Source organism: Papilio polytes, unplaced genomic scaffold (assembly GCF_000836215.1).
Source record: "Papilio polytes unplaced genomic scaffold, Ppol_1.0 DF822067.1, whole genome shotgun sequence".
NCBI lineage: Eukaryota > Metazoa > Arthropoda > Insecta > Lepidoptera > Papilionidae > Papilio > Papilio polytes.
The window spans coordinates 1899130-1920274 of record NW_013527137.1 but is presented as its reverse complement, the minus strand read 5'-3'; the positions used below and the strand labels follow the sequence as shown (position 1 = coordinate 1920274).

Here is a 21145-nt window from a genome sequence, read left to right as displayed (position 1 = left end):
ATCTATGTTAACTATTTACGAGGGACGATGCGTAGGAATAATAGGTGTTAGTAAACATGGAAAATAAAAAAAAATATCTAATGTTAAAATGAATAGTTAAATGTTAATTAATAATTATAATAATAATAGTGTATTTTGGGTTCCAATATATTTCCTTCTCTAAAACCTCTTTGCCGCTATCACCTCCTAACGAGAATACATCAAATTATTAATACCCCGTAAAAAGTTTCATTCATTATAACGTAGCACCTTACTACTACGATATGGTAAGAGAAGACTGCCTCGCTAAATATAGTTTTAGTCCTGGAGACAGAACCCCACTGATTTTCGTAAAAATGATTTTGCTCAATAATGATAAAACTAGCATAAAACGATTAAAATACTACTATTTCACAATTCCAATTGGATCATACTATTGTTATTGATTCACTTACAAGATGATGTCATTGCTATAGGAGTAACTTTTGTAATGACACCAAGAAATATTTTATTTTAGGAAAGTCCTAACTTTATTGTAAACGTTTAATTTAATTAATGTAATATAGAGCGAAAAAGCACGTTTTCAATACTTATTAGGTTTCAAATTATAAAAAGTAGTGGCTTTTGCCGCGTAGAATTAAAAAAAACAAAAAAATAGTGAGTATATGTGTTCTTTCAGATTTATATGTATATCTATGTCAAACATTTAGATCCGTTCCGACGTTTTGGCAGTAAACTCTAACAAACATTTATCCATCCATCTATCATAACTTTCGCACTTATAACATTAGTGAGATTTAATTTTGACATTTACATAAAAATTCGGACTGATTCACTACTAGCGTGATCTCATTTGTCGTTAAAAGTGTTGACACCGTTCTACTACGCTCCACAGTTACGCCGTGTTCATGTTCAGTCAGTCTTATTGCGTCACGCCGTCCGGTCTTACGATAACATTGTTAAAACATTTGATACTCGAATTAAAAATATAAGTGCATCAAAATGACGATCAGCAGGCTATCCATCGTTAAATTCCTTGAACTGGTAAGTTATTATTAATTATTTTGAAACATTAAAACGAACGCATGTTTACAAAAAACAAATTGTAAACATTCTCTCTGTATTGTTTTTGATATTGGAGTATTTCTATTTTAACTGATTAATAGGAAAATTATATAAATAATAACGAAAATATCAAGAGGTACCTTTAGGTTTTGTGTTAAAGTTTATTTTGAGGATGAACGATGCATGTCAAGGTCACCTGGACCTCATGCAAACTGGTTTGGTTCAACAGTAAAAGGTGTACGAATTCGATATTGTGTTTTTATTATATTTCATGCCAAGTCACTTCAAACTGCAACTGTTTAAATAATACATTTAAGTATGTTGATTATATCTAAGAACAGTATAATTTACTAAATTAATTAAAACCTTTAGTAGTTTATTTATAGTACTCTTTGATATTAAAAGTAAACATGAAATTGGAATAACTTAATCTATAAAATATTTTCATGTTAACACGCTTAAGTGAAAACGTAAATTGTATATGCGTGTGGTAATGGCATAACAATTGTAGGGCGTTGACTTTTTAATGTTATTCAATGTTGTGTACATGCCCTTACCAATGGCCCAGGGTGTGGTCTTCAAACGAACGGCGCGTTATCAAAGCAAATGAAGTCATAATGTTTTTATATCTAAACACTCAGAAGCGGAAACATGACGCGATATGTTGCTGCAATCTTATTTATTTTTATTACTGTACAATTTACTTTACACAAAGATCTCTGATTAAATAGCTGTAATTCCATTTCCAATAAGAAAGAGTAATGAAAATCTAAAAAAAAAAAATCATTTTTCTTTACATTGAATCGCCATGACATTTGTATCCCTACGTTCATCTATACTAATTTTATAAAGAGGAAAGATTTGTATTTTTGTATGCATGGAAATAACTCAAAAACATTATTATTGAAATGCTCCGTTACCATTGATTAACATAGGCTATTTTTTTTATTATATCTTTTATTTTGACAGGGACGAAGTCGCGAGCAACATTCATACAATAATTCTCCCTTGTACGATGGCCCCTTGTTATTTTAAATTGAATCGTATTTTACCCAGTTTGATTATCAAATCGTGCAGATTTTGTTATTTATGACGTCCTCCGTCTAATGCACAGAGACTTTATATACGTTTTTATCTAAACTAACCAATAGTAAACAATGCGCTTAAAATAACTATTACAATGGTCTGTCTGCACTTAAATTTTCACGTGGAAGAGGTTTAACAAGAAAATATGAAGTGCAGATTTAAATTGCAATATACAGAAGACTTTACTAGTATTAAAAAGAGGAAAGATTTGTATTTGTTTGTATTGAAATAACTCAAAAACTACTGAGCTGACTTTAAACTTTCTTTTACCGTTAGAAAGGTAATTTATCTGTGCATAACATAGGCGTTTAATTCATGCGGTCGAAGTTGTGATTATTCATAAAGTTTAAAGTTTAACATTTCAGTAAGCCCAAGGATTTGAGAGTATGTTACGAAAAAAAGGAGAAATCTAACTAACTAGTTAGTTCGTAACTACGAATATCGAGCACTCGTATACTGTGTAAATGCACTGCTGATTCCTTAACCACGTGGTATGTAGGTCGCCGGCCACGGTTCATTGCGAATGATTACATTATCTCTATTTTAGGTGTTGACGGATCAACTATCTTATGCTTTAAAAGTTTTCGCGTTAATATGTTAACATTTTAAAATCCCAATTTTAGTGTAGACTCTACAGTAAAATTACAATAATAACTAGCTGTCTCCGTCCGCGCGAAATTAAAAAAAAATTAAAAACGATCGGCTATGTGTTCTTAAAGACTATCCTCATATCTAACTAATTTAATCAAAATTTGTTCAGCCGTTTAGGCTACAAACACTAATAAACATCCATCCATCTAAACTTTTGCATTTATAATATTAGTAGTATTTCATTGATACCCATTGACTAAAAAGTAATTAAAAACCATACAACTCGAATTTTGAAGCTTATTCTCGTACATTATAAGTCAAAATCAATTGCAGTCAAATGTTAGACAACGTATTTTTGTTTGTTTATAAGTTGATTATAATGAAACATTTAATTTAATCTCGACAACTTATCTAAACCTATTGGATTCATTACTCAACGACACTAAATATATATCGCTTATATAAACTGAGTACCTATAATGACTTTTTAATTATTGAATCTATACTATTATAAAAAAAGCGTAAACACACACTTCTTTGTTGCCTAAGATCTCAGCAATTACAGCATATTTTTGAATAACTATTTTTTTAATAAGAAGCCCTACACTTACGTCAGGCTTTTGGCTATATATTTTCACGCCATTAAACTTAGGGGGTAAATATTTTGATAAAAAACCTAATGTGGGAAAGAGACCATAAGTTGCTGCCAACATCAAGAAAGAAAGATTGCTAAGGTTCGTCATGTTATGTCATTTTGACATTTGCAATTGAGAATTTGAAAAATGTAAACAAGTTTTTATAATTGATAGTAGCTGTTCGCGTGCGGATTCGTCCGTATGTTTATAAATAAATGTATTCAAATTTTGAATTTTAGATAATTTCTTACGATTCTACAATTATCTATAGTGTGAACAAACAAAAGTTAGAACGCTTTATCACATGTAATCGAAAATCTTTACTTTAATTGCAACCTTGAGTAAATCCATAACATGCAATTAAAATGCGTGGTGCGTATGTCTGTCGACATTGGTTATTTCGCCTTAACTTCACGGGGCATTTGGATTGACCCTGTGTACAATTTAGCTCATGGCTTAATCTTTATTGGGCTAAACGTCGCGTTTCTTTAACTTCAATTGACGCGTGAATCGAATATGCGATGAAGCTACATAATAGGTATACAGTTTTGACAGTGGTTGAGCCCGCTTAATCTCTTCGCATGAATTGGTCTGCTCGCCCGGTGTAATACCACGACCACACAAAAGACAGGCGTGAAGTAGGAGCAATTCCGCGTTTCGTCTTTTGAATGTGGTGTCGGAGGCCCAACTTTAGTCGCTTTCCTTCCCACAATTTTTCTTACAAGAAAAGGATGGGAAGGGAACGTGGATTTGACGGTGGAGCAGACACATAGGAAGGGGAAATATCTTCTCATGTGCGTCTCCTCCGCGGTAGCTTAAGGGTAGGCAAAGCATTCGCTATTGTGAATGTATGGGCAGCGGTAGCTTAACTAGTTTGGCAGATTCAGGTGGCTCGTTTGCCATATTATGATATTTTTCATTAGTAAACATTTTGTTAATTAGATACATGCTTCCTGTCTCTTTCAGTGCTATAAAAATCTCGAATAATATTAACGTACGTTTGTTTTTCAACATGATAACGGTGCTAATAAACGTTAATGTGTTTTCACATCACGATATTATGTCTTCGGCCTCGGCGATACGCGACCCGCATTTAATGTGGAACCGGTTACAAAGTATGACATCATCCCCCCCCCGCCTTAAATCGAGACCTTCGAGCAAGTCAAATATTACGTCACCCTCCAAAATCGTAGGATTTCGCGGATATGACGTCGTTATACACATCTATGACTTTTAGTATTAGAGTGTTGACTGTACACACAATTGAACGAATAACGCTTTTCTAATTAAATACAATTTTGCTTGAGAATTTAATTTAGAATGGCGATAGCTGCATTATAACCTAATCATATTAAGGATTTTAAAACTGCTAACAACAAAACTAAGAAAACACACAGTGAAAATGTTAAGATTGCTTAACAACTGGCATAGTACCATGATAATCTTTGACAAAGTTTGTCATTTGGACTATCAACTGCAATAATCAGTACTAGAAATGTCCATTAAAATTTCGTGTTTGTTTATTTTTTAGTACGTAATTATGATAAGCTGAATTGCGTTTGCATTACCTATAATATTCTTTTAAGACCATCTTAATGCACAGGTTAAAGACCCGAAGACATTAATAGTCAAACTTATTTTGTTTTAAACCTTAATACAAGACTAAATTTTGGCCCTCTTTGTATTGTTTGCTACGTTAAAAGCTATCTAACTGAATTTTAGCATAGTTGTAGTATTCAGTCTGGAAGAACACATACGCTACCTAGCCTAGTTTTCTAATACGAAAAGGATGGAAGGGAAAGGGGAATTGACTGTGGAGGGCATGTACCGAGAAGCAGATATAAATTTTGTCTATACTTAAAAAAATATATTGTCTCTCCTGATTTCTTGCTTATAATGTACCATTGTCTCTATCTTACCCTATACTTTTATATTTGTAGGCGCTGACCTGTTCATGCGTGGCCCTGCATTACCACAGTTATAATGCAGACGCGGACCTTGGTATGCTGGTCACCGGGACCTTCATTGGATATCTCATCATATTCGCTGGAGCAGCTGCAGGTAATTTATATAAACTGACGTTGAAAAACTTAAATAAAAGCATAATGTAACTTCTTTCTTCGGCTTGTTCCTTTTTTCTAACCAAATTCACCTAACCAGTTTGGTAATTATTTTTCGCTGTTCGTAACCGGGAGTACACTCTTTTATTTTCCAGGCCATCTATCACTATTACAAATTACATTATTTTTCCTTATCATTCCAAAAAGCTGTGTGTTGTCCGCCAGTGTGAAATTGACCGTGTGGTTGCAGACAACGTAGTATCAGCGGTTTCGTTTCCGGTTAGATAACTTTGGTTAGGAAAAAGGGAACAAGCCTTTTCTTCCGTTAAAAAGTAATGAAGATTCGAGAGCTATTAAAATGTATTTTATTGTTATTGAAAGGATAATGCGTTTAGTGTCAAATTACCAACAATTTATAGGTTATCACGAATTACTCATAGATTCACTTTTACACCTGTTAATGCCGCGTTATCGTTCTTTGTTACGGAACAATTGAAGATAATGTGTTGATTAAAGCCGTGGTTTAACTATTTAGATTGATTTTTATTTTTCATTGACGATGTTTTATGATTAAAGAGGTATATCTAATGTTATGAAAGAAGCTTAATTTGAGTAAAGCGCCACCTATCATTTTAAAAGTCAACTAATGGGTAAAACTTGTGATGCGTGGTTCACACTTGGCAAGAACAGTTGTAGTCAGTAGTGATCCATCAATTAACAGGCAGAGTGTAAACGCTAACAGGCGCCTAAGAGTATCGCTAGCCGTCCCAACTCTACTGTACTGGCCAAGTGTGAACCGGTCATAAGTTTTAAAAGGTGATCTGAGTTTGTCAGAATACAAACCGTACCAACAGAAGGCTTTACACGAAGAAGTGAGACTGAAATTATGTCATCAGAGTTAAATAAATATTGTAAATTACAGGGTACTTGATGCAGACGCCATCACACAAACGAATTGACATCTTCTACTCGTTGGTCGGTGTTGCGCTCTTCGTTGCCAGTGGTGCGATTATCATTGACAGGTGAGGATGTGATTTTAAATAGTGAGCTTTGAGTCTATTACTGTAAACATTTAAAATTCAAGATATTTACCTTCTAAAACTTGATTCCAGATTCCAGCACTACGGCAAAAGCGACTTCAGAGATAAGAATCTAGCTAAGGCGTCCCTGTCCATTATCAACGGAGCCGTTTTGCTTATCGACGCGGTGTTGACACAACGCGGCGGGTAGATGGCGCTGTTTGCTATTTATATTGAATATTTTTATACGGCTATGATTCAAAAAAGCAATCACGAAATTATATACGAAAATAAGGATAAAATCAAGAAAATACAATTATACTAACTGATATAATATGTATATTTATAAGGCTACCTCAAAATATTTTCGATAAATATACAAATATGCTTTTATAAAGAAAATTATGTTCGATACATGAAAAATAGTACATATTCCAAAGTATTTTCACACAATATTGCATTTAACTTTAAGTGTTTACGAAAATAATAACTTTTTATAATTATCACATTTTTCTACATTTATGACAAGTTTTTCTAAACGCTATTGACATTATTGCTTAAAATTTAGTACATAATTAGTGTTAAGAGAACAATATCAAAGTAAAGAAGTGTTTTATATAATTTATTGATTTTACAATCATTTTAATAATTACGAGAAATAGTTATTAACTGTCCATAAACAAATATAACTTAAGTTAAGTTTAGTAATTTATTGTTTGTTTTTGTTATGAATGCTTTTTACATTTAGTTTGAGCACAAGTAATTTTGGGAGGAAAAATCTTTATCTTTTTCTGAATTCAAACTTTTATAATACTTTTGAACAATTATAAAGATTTGTAAAATCGTTTTGTTTTATTTCGTCTTTTGGATTACAATATGAACTATATAGTACTAAATATGAATAATTTCCCTAGCTTATCTGTGATAGTCTACTTTAAAAACAAGTAAATTATGTTTTTAAATATTATCCAGAATTTAATATTTGATTACTATTAACTAGGTTATTATCTTAACAGTCTTTATTTGTGACTTGAGCTTTTTACAAATGTTTTTCTTGCATTCAAAGCGATAGCATGTTGTGAAGTGTGTTGTTGAGGGATGAAATACTACAAGAGCTTATCTGACGTTAAGTTCTTAAGTCATAATGTATGTTATTTAGTTAATATATTATAGAATTTGTGACGCTCGCTTCTAACCGAGGTTTAGGCTAAGCGCCATCTGCGCTCGGCCACCTCAAGCCCGATGAATCTAAATGCCTCTTCAAGGTAAACAGTGGCCATTCAGTCACAAAAAAAAATCGCGTCTAAACTCTGCCAGTCTCGTTACAGACATATTCGCTATCATATATATATTCGAATCATATTCGCTATTTGTGCAGTGTTAACCTGTCTACTAATCCTTGTAAATTGTCATATAACAATCCTACGTATAAAATATGTGATGGAAATATCGGATTTTGGCACTCTATCTGACAGTCACGTCACTAATCAATCTGAGTCTTAGCCATTGGTGGACTAGGCCTTATATGCTTTTAAGACTTACTTGATTGCCACTGCCACAAAGTGCTTTTTTTAATTCGAAATGTAATATAAAAGATAATTATGTTTATTGGTTGGTTGTAAACTTTGAAATGTCTATAATTTTGGGCAATTTTCCCGATTACGTGCATGAGTAATCACTTGTATCCGTATAGTTTGTTATTTCAATAGATTCAACATGACCTAATTATATTTTAATAGGTGAGTTCCATTATGAAAAATCGATATGTGTATTCTAGGTAAATAAGTTAACAACATTTGGTCATAAAGTAGAGTATATAAAGTTCTCAAGTACAATAGCATTATTAGTCTATTGAATTATTTTAACATGTTACCAATGAAGTGTACGATTTCAATATTGTTCTTAAGCATACTCACAGTCTCATGTTTTGAATCGAAGTTACTAGAAACAGCCACGGAAACAATTAATGAGATATTTGATTACAGAAAAATAACATGTATAGTTTGGTCTCGAACAAAACCGGAAAATCTTAAAGGATTATTGGAAAATTATCACGGATCCGTAGTAACATATGCTATGCTAGAACCAACGAAGAGTGATTTTCATAAGTTAGTGAAATACAAACAAACGGTACTATTTGCTCCAGATCCTGATGAATTCAGACATTTTATTTATACGGTTGTAAAAAACGTCGTAAACCCGATCAGGGTTATACTGATTTTAACCAAACCGATTATTAGTAATGACGTTTTATCAGATCTGATGAAATTAGCATGGCAGAACGATATCGGTGACTTCATTGTAATAAGTGTTTACGACAACGATGACAATGTAACACGTACTACGTATATTCCTTATACGGATGAAGAATGTGGTAACTACAGTCCAATAATATTACCTAATAGTAATAGAAAATTTATGAGAAAATTTAACAATTTCAAAAAATGTCCCATTCGTGTAACAGCTGTTAATACTGTTCTATATTTTGTATTAACAACTGACAATGGTAAAGTTCATATAAGTGGGATAGATGGTGATGTTTTAAATCTTGTACTGGAGAGGATGAACGCTACTATAAAATTCGTAGAGGGAATAAACAATCGACAAATTGAAGTAATCTTTAATGGCAGTGCAGCGGGGCCATTCGGCGATATAGTTAATGGAATAGCGGATATCATGGGTCCAAGTCTTCTATTGACTATAAAAAGATACAGTCTCGCTCAGCCTTCGTATGTATATCAAACATTAAATTTAGTCTGGTGTTTACCTAGACGTCGTGTAATGTATACTTGGATTAAAGTGTTTCTTCCCTTCTTCACGATTACCAGTCTGTTTTTTCTATTAGCTTGGTTGTTGCTCTTTATATTGATTAGGTTAATACACAAATTTAGTTCAGTGAATCCCAAAATGAAGCATGTTTCATTTCGGATCTTAAGTATGTTTCTTGGGCAGCCGATAGAATTTGTAACTGAAAATTGGCTGGCAAACAGTATTTTCGTTCTATGGATTTGGTTTTGCCTTGTAATACGAGTAGCATACCAAAGCGATCTTGTGGAAAGGTTTGAATTAACAATTTTAGAGCCACGTGTGAGTACTGCGAGTGAGGCATTGCAGATGGTAGACGGTCACGGCGGCTTCGCCTCTGTCAAAGATTATTTTCAGAATACGCCTATGGAAATAAACTATCAGGACATAAAATTAAATGAAACTTCAAATTACATCAATAAGATCGCGAATGGGACAAGATTCCTTTTGGTTACGAATGAAATTTTGATTAAATACTTCAACCCAGAAGTTCGAATACTGGACGAACGAGTGACAAGTATCCCAGCATGCTTCTATATGCGTCCGCGCTGGCCTGCCATACATGAATTTAATAAACTAATTGAAAGAATTACTGAGACCGGCTTTGTAAATAAAATCTTAAGCGATTACATACATAACAGTACATCCAGAAGGAGGTTATCACAGACAAAAAGTCCCAAGCCTTTGGAATTATCCATTCTCATAGCTTGCTTTAATGGTCTAATGATTTCGTACATAATATGCGCCATGATTCTCGTAGGGGAACTTTATTGCTATAAAATACAACGTAGGCGCTCTGCTTGACTTTGTAAACTAGATGTGTTTTGTGTTATTATACTATTGTGAAAAGTATTGCTTGATTCCAGTTTTGTAATAAAAACTAATAAATTCGCGACAATGTTTTTTAGTTTAATCCCAAATCTGTACTTCTTAATAACGGTATAGAGTAACAGTAACTAAATATGATTTTAACATAATTTAAAACTTGCATTTGTAAGTATTGAATAAAAATGGTATTGATTTTTGTTGATAAAAAATCGAATACTAAACCTTTCGGATGCGTTTCTGTTACGATTGATGCATCGCTTTTCTAATAACGTACACATAAATAACAGACTACACGTCGCACAGAGCCTGTGCAATTGTTTCCGAGCCATTACTTACTTCCCATATGTCATTTGCTTTTTTATTTTCACAGGGATTAGAATCGGTAAAATACTGGACAGAAACTTCGTTACACCATTTTTTTTAAACTTGTCTTTTTTTAACAATTACAAAATCGATATAGTAATTAATTAAATTATTAGAATCATATCTGAGAATTTAGAAGGGCCATACAATTTAGAGTGACCATTTGCTAACGAATAGTAAACAAAATGGCCCCGCCTTTGATCCAACGCCAAATGCCTTTGACAGTCTGAATGACCCTGTCAGATACATTAGGTCTGAGATGATGAATAACTACATTTAAAAGCTAAACTCACTGTATATGTTAGCTATAATCATTCGTGTAAGATAAAATGCTTTTAAAGTCTACGACGCAGCGTTTATTACTGTACTAGCTGTTGCTCGCAACTTCGTCCACGTGAAATTAAAAAAAGTGAAGTAAAAATATAGCCTATGTTACTCAGTGATAGCTTTTTAATGGTGCAAGAATTTTTGGAATCAATCCGGTAGTTTTTGAGTTATAAATTATTGCATTAATGCAAAAATACAAAATTTTTCCTCTTTATAACACTTGCATAGATAGGCATATTGACTAATACAGTTCTCACAACTGAGATATCTTAATTTGTCAATACCAAGTTTTGAATTAAGAGCGGAAAATAAGGAATAATGACTCCCTAAAGTAAATTTATAGCATCTAATAGTCCAGTTAATGTCAAAAAATAATTATGAAACAAAATTTGTACTTGAAAGTGCATATTAAGTAATACGTTTTTACGGCAAGTAAATTTTGTTATAGTAGTAACAGTTTGCGAGTTACTACTGACAGTAAGGTACTGTGAATATTGGCGTATTCTGGATATCGGCGTACGGTTAGACAACTTTATACTCGAACTTATTGTGGGAATTTGTAATGAAATGTTGAATATAGTTTCCGTTAACGGATTTGGGGAAATTCCTTCTATTGAAAATTCAAACATCATGTGGTTCTGAAAAAATATTTTTAATAGTATCGTATAAATTTTACAACGTAATTATGCCTATCTCTACTAATAAAAAATGAAGAGAAAAGATTGATATTTTTGTATGTATTGAAATAATTTAAAAACTACTTGGCCGATTTCAAAAATTCTTTCAGTCTTAGAAATTTTTACGTTATCAGTGAGTAACATAGGCTATATTTTTAGATTTACGGGGACGAAATCGCGAGCCACAGCTAGTAATAAAAGAAAACTAGATAATTTTAATAAATCCAAAGCCATCGTTAACAATACCATGAGTCGTGAAATTAATTGTCTCTAAGCAAATGTTTACGACTAAACACGCGTGTGGACGATAAATCGACCAGAGACAATCGAACATCGACAATGACGCTCTACCAACGTTCTATTGCAGGGGTGCCGAATCACTGGCACGCGTGCCACAAATGGCACACGACATAATTTCGGGCACGTCGATTGTGATAAAAACACTACGAAAAATTTTGAAGTAGTTACACTATGAAATTGACGTAATGATCACAGTGTAAATTACTACATTTAATATGGCATTAAACATTTTTAAAAAAAAATTGAACTTTGATGCATAAATGTTCGCCACCCCTGTTCTATTGTATACGTCATACATATATGTATTAAGCGTATACGAATCATACACTAGATTGCTCTTCATATTTTGTAATATTTCCGACAACTAAACAAAATTAAGCTATTGTAATGATTATTAAAAACTATTTACCTTGTTATGAATTTAACTACTATATAAAATGTTGTGTGAAACATTTTACCTTGCTTACCATGTACTCTTTGCAGGGTCGAGATTCGCCTCCTTATAGAGCCGGTAAAATCACAATTCTGGAACTTTTTTTTTATAACATAAGGTGGCAAACGAGCAAGCGGCCATCTGAATCCGCCAAAATGGCGAAGCGACCGCTGCTCATAAACTTCCGCAATTGCAGACTGACTGAGACGGAACTGACACTTACGTCCGTCAATTATTTTTAAAAAGGTTAGTTTTGTTTGCATTAAGCTTTTAGCTACATTGTAAATGGCATAGATAATCTAAAAAACCGAATAATAATAGTTATCATTAGATGTCTTTCTTGGTTTAGGAACAAAATTAAACTATCTAAACACTAATATAATATAAACACCCTAAAATCTTGTGTTTCAATTTATATTAATGGCCTCATCTCACCAATCTACCGCTGTTTAATTCGTTTGGGAAAATTATGTTTAACAGAAGCCATGTGACACATTGTGTAAGTGGGGATGCTGTTGTGACACTAACGACATTTTCATCAATCACTCACAACAATTTACATGGAAATGGTCTAAATGCATAAGCACATGCATGCAATGTGCGCGTAACACATCTTGAAGAGACAGCGTCTAAATTTTTAGCTACAAAATAAACTAAAAATAAATGAATTCCAGTAACAAAAAATAAAATAGAAAAGTTGACATAACACAATGCCATATTTAACTCAAGCATGTGACGTAGACGGGTTGGCTGAGACCACGGAGGTCCATGACATTTGTCACGATTCTGAAAAACACTTTCGTTTTCTTCTTCTCCTTTGTCTTGAACTATTATCCAGTATATTTAATTTTAATAATGATAAATAGTTTTTGACTTTATGACCTTATGCCGGAAAATAGAAATAAACATTCACATCAAGTGTCCATTTTACGTCCAAATACAAATATAACAGAGCGGCGGCTACATAACGTATAAAGAAACTTGGGTCATATACATACAGCTTTTATTCAGATTTGCGTTTTTATTAGGGATGAAATTTTATAGCTGAAGGAAATCTTTTGATATTTTAGATGTTACTATATTTTTTGTAAATGTGGAAAGGGAAAATCTAACTTTAAGTGTAGATATATTAGTACATAAGTAAATATGTTATGACTAGCTGTTCCCGTGCAACTTCATCCGCATAAAATTATGATTTTTTTTGTTGTTTACATGTGTCAAATTATCTATTGCAAATGTCAAAATGACATGACATTATGACAAACCATGGCAACCTTGCTTCTTTGATGTTGGCAGCAACTTATGGTCTCTTTCCCACATTAGGGTTTTACCCAAAATATTTACCCCCTAAGTTTAACGGCGTGAAATATATAGCCTAAAGCGTGACGTAAGTGTAGGGCTTTGTTTAAAAAAATGAATTTGTCGAAAATACGCAGTAGTTGCTGGCATCTTAGGCAACAAAGAAATGTGTGTTTACGTTTTATTATAATAGTATAGATGACTGTTTACTAAATGTTAAGGAAATAAAAAAAAACGTATATAAAGCAATCAACGATTATAAAAAGAACATAGGAACACGTTGTTTTTTTTAACAAACAGATAATAAAACACATGACAAACTTTTGTATTCAGTTATTGAAAATTTATTAACAACCAACAGAAACATTCGTTCCATATAATGCAATACAACATTTTGTAAAATATCGTAACGTACACTGTTATTAAGAAGGTACATCTTTGGCAAGCCGTTCATTTTACAATCTCACCGTGGGCTTCCATTGCAGTAAATCCTGTACAAAAATATAATTATCTCCGTTACATGACTATATTTTCATACACATGTTTCGGTAATGGAAACACACGGTTATAATACAATCTTGAATAACTCGATATCAATAAATCGATTATTACATCGATCAATAAATTCGCTATCAATAATAGGACTGCCCACACGTACGAATTAAAGAATAAATACTAAAGATCTTTATAATTTAAACTAAAAACCAACGTTGGTTATTGCAAACAACAGATACTAAATAACTATACGAATACACTGTCTCATTTTTATTTCATTATAAAAAAAAAACCATCAGAAAGAGACGTTTTCAATTTTGAGATCACCCTATAGTTACAGAAGGTGCAGTAAAGTTTAGTTGAAAAAAAAAAACAACAAAAACGCAAAACCGAAAAACAATAAACAAAATATTAGCACATTAAAACCAACGAGTGATAAAATCCTAAAAATAAAAGTAGTCGAAGGCATTATTGCCTGAAGAGATATATACGAATGTATCAAACTGCTTGATGATATGTGTATTCTTGAGCTTTGAGCTACATCGGTAACAGACTTCACAACAAAAATTAAACTATAACAAATCTCACGAAATAATAGACACATTTTACCAACAAATTTACAACATCCACAACAATAAAAGATTTTTAAATGTATCAATTCGTAAAGTATCTTTAAAAGGTTAATTTCGAAAAACCGTATTTATCTGGTTTCTAAATTGGTTCACAACCATAAATTACATTGTACTAACAGCTGACAAAATGTGTCTATAATTAAGAAAATGTTTTACAACTTAAAATAAAACCTTAAAATAATTGCATTTTACTAAAATTATGTACAGATGTTTGCACTTCCTATACTCGTACGTACGCCTCATCAGACTTATGTATGTATAATAAAAATAGGATATTTCCTAATTCTCAGTCCTCCAATACTGATTAAACCTAAGTCAATTTAGAAATCGTCAATTTGTACAAAAAAGTATCGTAAATATAAATTTTCTTTCTATATATTTGGCATGATTAAAATGGCTTATTTAAAAAACGCTTCAAATGGAATGGTAATAAAATTATGCTGAACATCTCACATCATTTGGACAATCTTTGGCACTAAAAACTTAACACTAACAAGTTGTCTTTTAGGACCAAAGACATCGATAAGTTAATATTTGCATTGATTACAAATTCACTTACATACTAGCATTGTCTTAAGTCACAATACATAAGAGAGTCCGACTAGTAGGTCCTTCAGTCATCACTGACCTTTCTATACCACAATAGTACCACTTATCACAATTTCATAATCACTTTTAGTGAGATTTTCTAAGAGTATCTCCGCACGTAGTCCGACACACTAATGGCAATGGTCATACGAAATCGTTCACTTCATCCTGTAAAGGATTCTCAGCTTTTTCTATACATTTTCTGATTGCGTCTAATATTAGACCTATTCTCCTGTCTACTGCCGCGAGGTGCGGCTCCCATAGGATAGGTGATACCGGGTCTACATTAATGGAGTCACGGAGAACCTTTGAAAGTGGATCTCCATTGTGAAACCTGAAAAAAGATACAATAATTGTAACAGAAATAGACACATTCTTTTGTTATATGTTTTAGGAGTATAACTAGTTGCTACTATTGAGGGTATAAAGGTAGGCCTAGAAGAAAGACATGGATCAATTAATTGAGAAATTACAAGATAAAGACGGCAGCAATTATTGCAATGATAGAAGAATTAGGAGGACGAAAACCTGTTGCACCAGCTCCTTGTTAAAGTTGCATATATTTTAATAGATGTTTCGTAACAATAATACTTTATTAAAACACGTGGAAATGACTAACTTGAGGAGCGCGGCGAGCGTGGTGTGCCGCACCATGCAGCACTGCAGCAGCGGCGCCAGAATGCTGAGCTCGTCGTGGAACGCCTTCCCGAACGCGCGGCCCTGGTCCAGGTGCAGCGTGAATGTGTCGTTACCGAACATCCTGATTACAATACAAACAAACTAGAAGCGCTCTTAAGAATTAAGATATAGATCAGTAATCAGCACTAAGTGTTAACTATACATCGACTAGGCTTAGATTTGAATTTAAAAATATATTACATAGGGTAGACTCCGAGCCTCTTAGTGGGGACGTATAGTGAGCTGGTGATGATGATGATGATGGTGATGATATTAGTTTATTTGTCCTATTTCAGATTAATTATAAACATATCTACCGATACAAAATGTGGACCTCATTTAATAATTTGAATTAAGATTAAAGTGATATTATCTATGTCACCTTTGACATGTAGTTATTCAATGCTGGAATAATACTGCCGTAAATATAGGAGTCTTAATTATATTATGTTTATTTAAGACTTTATAACACTGATGAAGTTATTAATGTACCAAATTATGTACTAAATATTGGAAAACTTTTTGTTTGCACTGAAATTATTTCATTATTAATTTTGATGCCTTTCAAAAACGAAAGATAAATAAAAAAAGTAAACTTCTTACTTGAATGTTTCGTAATGATGTCTGTCCATATTGCCTGTCAAGAAGTCAAATATTGACATGTCCATCAGATCAAGTAGACGACGACCTGAGTCGTAGGGCGGCGTGCTGCGGACCTGTACAAGCAAATACATGAAACACTAGCTTTAGCCCGCGACTCCGTCCGCGTGGAATTAAGAAAAAACTGAAGTGATAAGCCTATGTGTTCTTCCGGGCTATCCTTTACAGCTATACAAAATTTCATCGAAATCCGTTCAGCCGTTTAGGCTACAAACTCTAACAAACATCCATCCATCAAAACTTTCGCAGTTATAATTTTAGTGTGATTAAAAAGAATTGCAATTTAATCAATAAAGTACCCAACATCACATTTTTTATTCCATATTTACGGTATGTTCGTCCTATCGAAAAGTTTTTATAAGCAAAGCTTGCTTAAATTTTTTGTAATAAGAAACCTCTTATTGTCATTTGACCGTTACTAACGAACATGTTTGAATTTGCTGGCGTTATGTAATATTACGTCTGAGATTCTAAGAACTTCCTTATCAACGTTGGATATTATAATACTTAGAATTAGTAATGGCCGTTAACAGTGTTCGAAGAAAAAAATGTTACACGTACGGTATCACAATAATCAGACTGTAGCTCCCATTGTGCTTTTCGTCGTTTATGATACGATCTCCTCCAAGGATGTCTCCATACCTGTAGGTAAATAAAACGAATATAAGTTAAGTATAATTTGCAATAATACTGCTAAGGCTAGGGACAGCGAACCAATGGCGTATTGATATTTTGATCACATCATCCATCAAAAATTACATTTTACGAAAAGCAGTGGGGTTTTTTATATTATTTCATAACCAAAATTGACACTTTGGTACGTAAAGGTTTGCCATGCCTTTAGGCAATCGTCTAGGATTCAACTATTACAAACATAAACGTGCTGTTGTTTACACAGTAAATTGCTTATCAAACCCGTTAATTCTCTCGTGGAGTTTCTTCACGTAAAATTAATTGGGTTTATTGTCTAAAAATCTATCACAATTGAGGTAACTATGCGGTATGTACTTACCTTTCGTTCAGCTAAGTCTGGAGATGGCAAAAAAGCAGCGAAACTCCCCTCTAACATGTCAGGGTTGCCACAAATGGCGTGCCCCGTGTCGCAGTAGTAGGAGCACTTGCCGTGGAAGCAGAAGTTGTTCGCCGGCGACACGAAGAACGTCCGCAAGATGTCGCCCTCGGTCACGTCATAGATCTCCGTCGTCATGTTTAGAACTCGCCCTATGACTGGCATTGCACGACGGAATCCTAGTATTCTAGTTAAAAAACATTTTTAGTTAACAGATGATATCTTTGGAATATAACACATTTGATAAATCTTCTGTTCCTATTTAGAAACAAGACGACCATTGTTCATCTTTGTCAGCCCTAAACATTTCAACTAAACTTTAAAGTAATAAAAAATAATAAACAAGACACTCTTTCTTCTTTGTAATAAAATGGTTTTTTTACCTTTGTACAAAATAATTTTTTTTAAATAAATAAGGAAGCAATACAATGTTATTTTATCCCTAGTTTCGATCGTAAACGTGGGATAGGTTGTTTTGTTTATTATTTTTAGCATTAACCTTTATAAACCCTTCATATCCACTAACCTGTCCAAATGGAAGGCCGCAATCTCTGCGTTATGTCGCTCGTAATCAGAAAAATAGAAATGATTCGGCAGAGTTTGGACGTCTCGGGCGAATCTGCGAACAAACAACGAAACGATAATATTCGTAACAAGTCACCCATAACCTAAATACACAACTTTATTAAATCAACTGCTAACTGCCGCAGAGTCTTATAGACCCTTAGTGTAGATTTGGTATGATATAACTCCTGAAATGACCGTTAGAGTCATTTAAGTCAGAAGAAAATGTCACAGAAATTCGAGTTCATTGAACTTTCGCCATAGGGTTAATTATTTCCGATATTATATTTTAAACGTAAATCGCTTCAGTCAGCCATAAACGCTAAACGATGTTAGATAAAGCACGGTGTACCGCGTAACTGCACTAGAAAGCCCACATCTCCAGATCTAACGATGAACCAACGATTATCGCGGATCTACGCTTGGGAAGCGTACTTGATTGTGTAATGGGCAATTATGTAATCATTATAAATGTGTAATACACACGTAATATTAAATCCTGTAATAAGTTACTTCGTGTAAAATATATGTAACTTCCCCTAAGACTACGACAGTTTGGAAAAAAATTAAAATGAAAGCATGTAGCTTATTCTACACTTTGCTTTACATCTATGACAAATTTCATCGATATTCGTTCAGCAGTTTACAAACTTTATAAACTCTAACCATCATCCAGTCATCTAACCTTTCATATTTATGAAGTAAGAGTAAGATTATATTGTAGAGACTTATATGTAATTGTTTGAAACCATCTATAATACTAGCTATTATTCGCGACTTCGCCCTAGTATAATTAAAAAATAATATAGACTATATTACTGATAATATAGCTTTATTAATGGTGAAAGATTTTTTTAAAACGGCCCAGTAGTTTTTGAGTTATATCAATACATACAAAAATACAAATCTTTCCTCTTTATAATGTTAGTATAGATTTAGACCAGAAACATATTTGTGAAGTTACTAATAAGCTTAAGTTAAAGTTGTTTTAATGCTAACTGAGAAAAAAGAAACGCAGAGTAACCTATTAAGAGTAGTATACATTAGAGTATTAAAAGTAGTGTACATTTTCAAAGTAAGCGGCATACAGCCTTCTGACACACAACACCGACTTAAGTGAAGGAACCCGTGACGTCAACCAATATAATAAATTTTATTTTAAACGACAGAGGTCTCCCGCTCTCCGAGTGGATATTTGATATTCCTCTTTATGGATTTATTTCGTTCGGTTTCAATTTTCGTTATTGATATCTACAGGGAATTAAATTTCATTGTTGACGTTTTAATTTTCGTATCCCCTTACACACTTGTAATGTTTATGATTAAATAATTTGACTTTTTTTTATCTAGATACGCGTTTTTAGTAATACTCCATAACGTTTACAACTGTCTTTAAAACAAAAGAGAACGTGCAGTGTTTCCCTTCTACCGAAATATTTTTATAGTCTGGCCAGAAATGTAAAACTCTGACTAGAAATGAAACCCTCGCCACATTGCGGAAAAATATGCATCTAAAAATATTCCTTACATTAAAGCGTTGTATTGTAATAAAAAAAGTCAATTGAATCCAGACTAGGATATCTATATTGTTGATTAGTCATAAACTTTTGTTCATTTGTTTTTAAACGGATAATGCTATTATACATGTTTTTTGTCAGTCAAAACTTACAGTACCAATTATAAAAACAAATGAATTATTTACGTATTATTTATGAGTTGCTATTTTTAGATACTCCGTCTGTACTAGCTTACAGGAATAGAACTGAGGTCTAAAGTTATCTCAAACATTGCAAGTTATTGCTAAGTTAACAAAGTTAAGTTGCGAAAGATAAAGCGATCACGGAGACCGTTGGGACAAGGGTTGGTATCGAGTGGCGTTTAATTTATCGCACCCCAGAGGAAGCTTCGGATATACGGCTGTGTTGATATGTCCATATCCTTCCTACAATCACTTTTATGGATACCTCATGTAAAACAATATCTTTTTTACATGAAACAATAAATTGCAGGTTAAAAAGGACAAATAAGAACATACTAAAGGTAAATTGTAAACAAAAAAAAACTCTATACATTAAAATATGGTGCCATACTCAGAGTCCATAATTGTACGTTATGGTAAACCCTCAGTGTATATTTAGCATCAGAATTAATTATTTAACTAAATTTATTATTTGAACCATTACGATATTTTTTTATTTAAATCACACGTACAATATACAGTAACAGACAAAGTAACGGTATTTTCCATATTCTATTACTTTGTCGAAGGAAAAGTTCAACAAAAGGTTGTACAAAGGAACTTAGCACTTACTTCGATTACACTCGTCCAAGTGCCTTTAAGCCTATAGAACATTCTAGAAGTTTACTGAATGGCAACGCACAACACTCGACTTGTGGAGAGGAAAGTTTCCCACAAGTCCACGACAGCACTTGAAACAACTTACTAGTAACTAAACTACAAGTAGTAAAGCAGAAACATACTAACACGCAAACTGTAATAAGTAAAACTATTGAAGGGAATGTTAAGAGACAAAGTCAAACATACACACAAAGAATAAATTGAAATATCATGCATACTAGGTTAACACTTCCTGATTGATTATTTAAGGCATATTATTAAAATAAAATAAAACAATCTATTCTTAATCTAATTTAGATAACGCAAAATATTAATTATTTATTGGATTAAAGTAATGACATGATAATCTTCGTTTTAAAAAGATAATTATTATATCAATTCAGTCTTACCTCATTGGCTTAAACAGGGCTTGTATACCGTTCGGATAGTCTATGATCAACTTCAGCTGCGTCCCTCCCTCTTTCTGTTCTGTAAGAGAAATAATTATGTTATCTATACATATAAAAAAATTGGATTGTCTGTTTGTAATATCAAAAGAAAAAATCCAGATTTTGGGAACATGATGTATTTGCGTTGCCGATAACGAAAATCGCAGTTAAAAATGTTTTTGTCTGTCTGTCTGTCCGCAAGCCG

At 33.0% G+C, this 21145-nt stretch overlaps 3 protein-coding genes across 3 annotated transcripts in view; 2 read left to right on the top strand and 1 right to left on the bottom strand.

Moving 5' to 3' along the window:
• The first annotated feature begins 886 nt into the window (after positions 1-886).
• On the top strand, positions 887-7270 carry LOC106106990. Its single transcript, XM_013287655.1, has 4 exons — positions 887-1023; positions 5297-5417; positions 6339-6438; positions 6529-7270. The coding sequence occupies exons 1-4, from the start codon at positions 982-984 to the stop codon at positions 6644-6646; spliced, it is 381 nt and encodes a 126-aa protein (XP_013143109.1). The 5' UTR covers positions 887-981; the 3' UTR covers positions 6647-7270.
• A 2102-nt stretch (positions 7271-9372) lies between these two features.
• LOC106106824 lies at positions 9373-10044 on the top strand. Its single transcript, XM_013287483.1, has one exon. It carries the CDS (start codon positions 9373-9375, stop codon positions 10042-10044), a length of 672 nt encoding a protein of 223 aa, XP_013142937.1.
• A 3741-nt stretch (positions 10045-13785) lies between these two features.
• LOC106107471 (glycosaminoglycan xylosylkinase) overlaps positions 13786-21145 on the bottom strand; it is a 16278-nt gene continuing 8918 nt past the window's right edge. Inside the window, exons 4-10 of the mRNA XM_013288338.1 lie at positions 20902-20980; positions 18116-18208; positions 17533-17776; positions 17082-17162; positions 16464-16576; positions 15802-15942; positions 13786-15516 (exon numbers count right to left, since the gene is read on the bottom strand). Of these exons, the coding sequence (XP_013143792.1) occupies positions 15327-15516; positions 15802-15942; positions 16464-16576; positions 17082-17162; positions 17533-17776; positions 18116-18208; positions 20902-20980 (941 nt within the window). The 3' untranslated portion in view covers positions 13786-15326. The remainder of the gene's footprint in view (positions 15517-15801; positions 15943-16463; positions 16577-17081; positions 17163-17532; positions 17777-18115; positions 18209-20901; positions 20981-21145) is intronic.

Bases quoted from the DNA above. Each gene is read 5' to 3' on its own strand.
- LOC106106990 (XM_013287655.1), top strand. From the start codon at position 982: ATGACGATCAGCAGGCTATCCATCGTTAAATTCCTTGAACTG. The intron at 5,418-6,338 runs GTAATTTATATA...TGTAAATTACAG, and splicing joins ATTCGCTGGAGCAGCTGCAG to GGTACTTGATGCAGACGCCA. The intron at 6,439-6,528 runs GTGAGGATGTGA...ACTTGATTCCAG, and splicing joins GGTGCGATTATCATTGACAG to ATTCCAGCACTACGGCAAAA.
- LOC106106824 (XM_013287483.1), top strand. From the start codon at position 9,373: ATGTTTCTTGGGCAGCCGATAGAATTTGTAACTGAAAATTGGCTGGCA.